At 42.1% G+C, this 5,278-nt stretch overlaps 1 protein-coding gene across 1 annotated transcript in view; it reads right to left on the bottom strand.

Annotated features, from left to right (window-relative positions):
- Positions 1-458: 458 nt before the first annotated feature.
- The window catches only part of FIGN (fidgetin, microtubule severing factor), a 139,444-nt gene continuing 134,624 nt past the window's right edge, over positions 459-5,278 (bottom strand). Inside the window, 2 exon segments of the mRNA XM_017890972.1 lie at positions 459-2,616; positions 2,619-4,229. Of these exon segments, the coding sequence (XP_017746461.1) occupies positions 1,976-2,616; positions 2,619-4,229 (2,252 nt within the window). The 3' untranslated portion in view covers positions 459-1,975.

The following is a 5,278-nucleotide window of genomic DNA, read 5'->3' as shown; positions in this document are numbered from 1 at the left end:
AAAAAAAAAAAAAAAAAACAGAAAGACCTTTCTTGGGACTTCTCATTGCATTTATTTAAATTTTTTTAAAAAATTACATCACTTATTTATTGAATACATAAAATGCCAGTGCTTTGCAACAGTTTTGTTACTGCATCTCTAAACTAAAAAAAGAAAAGGGGAAAAAACCCAGGAAAATACATTCAAAAGGCCAGGCTGTTCTGCTTATGCATGGGCAGTGGCCGTGGAAAGCTACAGCCTGCACTGTGACTGTTCAGAAGCATTGCCAAACATCAGCCCACTATCAATGAAAGGTTGCACATAAAGCATTAAAGGATACAAAGAACAACTTGACAGAGAGCAGGAGAGAAACAGGAAATTAAGAAAATGCCACTTATGTCATGGGTGGGGTGGGGCTGGTAGACTGAAGTGGAAGTAAGCATACATGCTGATGTTTTGGAAACTAGATTTATGGTGAAAGATGGAAGAAAACAAAGGAACATGTTTGGCAAGCTACATTGCAGTGTGTGTGTCCACTTCCAATTTTCTACTTTACTTTCCAAGAGAAATGTAACAAAACTGAGGTAGAAATAAAGCAGGAGCACTACAGCCCAGATTTCAAAATGAGAAGCAAAATTGCACTGACAAGAGTGGAGTCAAAAGAAGGGGAGGAGATGGAGAGGTTCTTTGTGGAGAGAGATATATATATACGTATGTATGTAAATTGGTTGGTTGGTTTTGTTTCTATTTATTTGTGTGTTTGTTTTGGTTGCTATCCTCTGCATTCTATCAAATAGCACGGCAAGTCTATAAGCTAGATTAGTGAATAGAATGACACCATTCCCAGCAGTTTTAAGAGAGAACTTGCAAACTACCACCACCATCACCACCACTACCACCTATGCAATAAAAAGGCAGTCATAGTTTTTAGGTACTGTGACTTTCAGGGTCCTAAACAGGTCTTGTGGCTGACAGGTCTAGACACTAACACAAACTGAGTAAGTAGCTTTCAATTAACCAGTGTACCTTTTAAGAACATTTTCACTTAATTATCAAGGAGCAATGTACTAAGAACTCTTGCAGTTATTGACATAAAGAATTATTCTGCTCTGGTTAATTCCCCATAATTAGTAAAAGAACTTTAAAAAAAATCCTTCCATTTCTACTTTAAACTGTAAATATTCAGTTGTATCACACTTCAGTATTTTTCTGGATACATTCAAAGTAATTTTCCTTGCTATTTTCCAATTGTTGAGGTAAACATACATTTTAATATAAAGTAACATTGAAGCCTATCCTATTACTCTCAGCAGTACATAGTGCTTTCAACACATTCCTTTGAGGTACTGTACAAATCACAATCACTTTCCTGAGTTTTTGCAGACAAGAACATTAAAAGAAATGAACTGCAGAAATTAAGGTCCAGATTACCGTTACCCTGTTTTACCTGTTCTTAGCTTAATACTGCAGAACAGACAGGATTGAGGAATACTGTTGCTCTTAAAATGGCAAAAATCTGGTTTTCTGTCATAACACAACTGTTCATCTCTTTAGTCCAATAATGTTTGAAGTTAAAGCTCTTTATATTAGCACATGCCACCAATGTAATTGTGAGGCAAACAAAAAAATAAAGCACCACTCCAGGCACTTGACAGCAACTAAATCTCGAGAACAGCAGAATGGAATCAACACACGAGGTTCATGTCCTTCTGAAATCAACACACTTGCACCTTGCTCCTTGGTGAGTGTTGTCTAGCTTGAACAGAACTGAGCATCCACATATACTTTCTGTCATCTGGGGCTTTCAAATCAGAAGCTCTCATTTGATGCACTTTTCCTCCAAATCTACCCTGACTCTAAAGATGCAACTTAATCGTCATCTTCCCCAGTACCCTTTGCAATTTAAACACTACTGGAAAGGGGCTCTATTCCCTATGTAGCAGGTTTTATGTGTGTGTGCCAACATTCATTACATTTTTTTTTTCTAAAGAAGTTATCACTGACTGCAACCAAACATTTTGTTCCATTCAACATACATATCAAGCTCCTTTTGAGATATGCTAGGCTGAATCTTGCAGAAAGCATTTTCAAAGTCTTGATATGTAATGGGCCTCAACTGGCTGGGCATAATGGCTGAAAGGTCTGTGGCTGGCATGGCATGGAGGGGGCCCACCACTGCTTCCTGACACAAATGAGCCACGTCTAGTCCAGAAAAGCCTTCTGTGCGCTGGACAAGCAGTGCAAACTCCTTGTCATTGAGACAGTAATTGTGCTGTGAGAGCAGTTGTACTATTATCTGGTGCCTTGCTGTGCTGTCAGGAAGTGGGATTAAAAGTCGTTTCATGAAGTACCTCCGAAGGGATTCATCTATTTCTTCTGGTTTACTGGTGGCACAAATTACTACGATTTGGTCCTCAGCCGAAGTTAGTACAGTGTCCAGTTGCATCAGAAATTCGGTTCTCATCCGACTCACTGGACTGTGTTCCTCATTCACTTGAGAGGAGAGAAGCATGTCAATGTCACTAACAAAAATCACCGAGGGCTGGCGACACCTGGCCACAAGGAAAGAGGCATGGATAATTTTCTCTGATTCTCCTAACCACTTGGCGACTAGTCCAGAACCGGCAATTTTGAAAATGTGGCCCCCAGCTGACTAGCGATGCATCTGCCCAATAATGTTTTGCCTGTCCCCCGAGGTCCAAATAAAAGGATGCTCCGAGGTAAGGCCGTCAGTCCACTGAATGCGTCTGACCTCAACACTGGCCATAAAACCTCCTCTTTAATGACAGCCTTCACCAGGTCGAGACCAGCAATGTCATTCCAGTCCACTGGAGGTCCTTGGGTGATAATCTCATTGGTTACCAGGTCGATGAGGTGCGTGTCAGTATTCTTCAGTTGCTCGTCCACAGAGTGGTTGGATGAGGTAGCTGCACGGAGTCCAGGGCCTTGCATTGGGTGAGAGAGGAGCTGCCTGTGCTCGTCCCCATGCTCACTCATTACTGGCGATGTGTACTTCCCAAAGGATTCACTGGATCTTGATCCCAATGAATTTTTAGCAGTACTGTAGGAAGGAGGGGTCAGAGCCCTACTGGACTGGCTGCTGAATTTCCTTTGCTGTTCAGAGGACATTAGCTGCTTCGTTGGCTTAAATGCTAAGGATGATGTTTCAGCACTTCTGTCAAAGCCATTCCCCCGATTTGTGTTTGAAATGCTGTTGTCGGGCATTCTGTACATAGGACTCTGTGTAGATCTCTGTTGGCCATAGCTGTAATTTCCATAACTGGAGTCCATATCTCCTTGCCCTGCCATATAGAAAGCTTTCCTTTTGAGAGAACTTGCTGAACTGTTTGTCAGAGCCGACGGTGCAATAGGCGTCAAACCATGGCCCTGGTAGGTGTAGCCAGGAACAGTGGTGGGGGGTAGGGGGGTGGGAGCAGGAATTCCTGAAGGCAGGTACGCTGAAGGTGGAGGCGGTGCCCCCCCCGGGCTGTACCCAGACCCCACAGCAGTCTGAGGAGGATAGCTAGCAGACGGATAGCTGTAACTGGAGAGGTTAGAAGTCCCATTGTAGCCTGGGACCAAGGCTGGTGGCGGAGGAGGTGGTGGCGGGGGCTGTAGGAGCCCAGAACTATGCAAAGGAGACGGATGAGGTGAAGGAAGTGCAGGTGCTGGCTGACTACTGTAAGTAGAATGCAAATATGATCCGTTGTATCCTGGGGCATATTCCTGAGATGGGAGCCCTGCATGAAGACTGGGTACAGTGTGGCTTCCACAGGTACTACTTGAATAACTAGGTTCTGTCAGGTTGCTGGCTACCCCAGGAGAGCTCCCTATACTCGCAGAGACATCTGTTGGAGGGAGGGCTGAACTGACTCCAGCTTTGCCGGCAGTGATAACATCCGGAACACAGTTCATGGGATAAACTGCTTCTGAATTCAAGGAAGGCTGCCAGGGTTCAGTGTCATTTTTCCGACCATTCACTAGTCCTGATGGTGCGTCTGAATAGTTGCTGAGTACAGGTCGGTCCACAGGACCTTCCAAAATGCCGGAATACTTCTCTGCATATTTTTTTAGTAGGTTGGATGCAGTCAGAGCAGATATGTCATCATTCGCCCAGGCGTACTGATAGGTGCGTTGCAAATGACCTCTGTAGGCTTCAACTTTGTGGGCAGGAGACCGAGTGGTTGAGGTGATGTCAAAGTGCTGTTCTGGCCACTGGGCATGCTCTGGCGTCCACTGCATCTTCAAGCCTAAGAATTTTGGGGGGAAGAAAGTTAATTTACTTAGATAGGCATCAGAACTCTTAAAGCGTTTCCCCCAACTTCTATTGTTACCTATTATTTTCTATTAATGATATGCCTACTGTAAAAGATCTACACTGTTTACCATACCTATTATGATCCCTATAGTAAGTACTCTTTAAAATGGACTAAACTTCAGCCCTGTTTAAAAAGCACACTGAGTTTAAAATATAACTCTGTACTTACCTATATTTTTTGCATTTTTAAGGAATAAGTAAATCTATTTCTGTCAAGCCCATCAGCTTACTTACTATATGGACATACACAATCACATACATATGTACACACATATTCCTGTCAAATTAGAATTCAATCATAGGTTCTTAAAATAAGCAAATATTTTAAATATCTTGCACCTGGCAGTATTAACATGTACAATATCTAGCTATTCTGTCTGTTCACATCACAGTTTCTGTTTTACATTTTAAGCAATATAAAAATGAGACACAGCTGACAGATCACATCTAGGATACCTCTCTTATTTGGTACTGAACACCTAGTTAGCACAGTATAATGCTCCCTGCGCAGAACAATATGACACAGACATAGCAGGTCATTCCATAATCCAACTCTCATCTAAAGTGGTCCACGACAGTTTCAAATCTGCTTCGTGGAGTGCAGCAAAGCAATCTCCCAGGCAGCGCTCCATCGCTTTCATCGCACAAAGCCTACAACTCGGTATGAATTACAACTGGCTCCTTTCTGCCTCTCAGTTGTGTTGTTGAGGCTCTGAAAAAAAAAACAAGCATCACTTGTCTGTCGGTCTTCTAGCATTCTCCCTCCTTCTCTTATAATCCCTCCTCCCCTTATAGCCTGTAAGGTACTAAGGGGAGAATATGTGTGTGTGTGTGTGTGTGTGTGTGTTTGTGTGTGTGTGTGTGTATTTATACACATCCTCTCTTACACATGTTTATATATATATATACACACACATATATATATATACATATATATATATATATATATATATATATATATATATATATATATATAATATA

Source organism: Rhinopithecus bieti, unplaced genomic scaffold (assembly GCF_001698545.2).
Source record: "Rhinopithecus bieti isolate Rb0 unplaced genomic scaffold, ASM169854v2 scaffold_19966, whole genome shotgun sequence".
Classification (NCBI taxonomy): Eukaryota; Metazoa; Chordata; class Mammalia; order Primates; family Cercopithecidae; genus Rhinopithecus; species Rhinopithecus bieti.
Note: the sequence above shows the minus strand (reverse complement) of the source record. Positions and strands in the feature narration are given on the sequence as shown.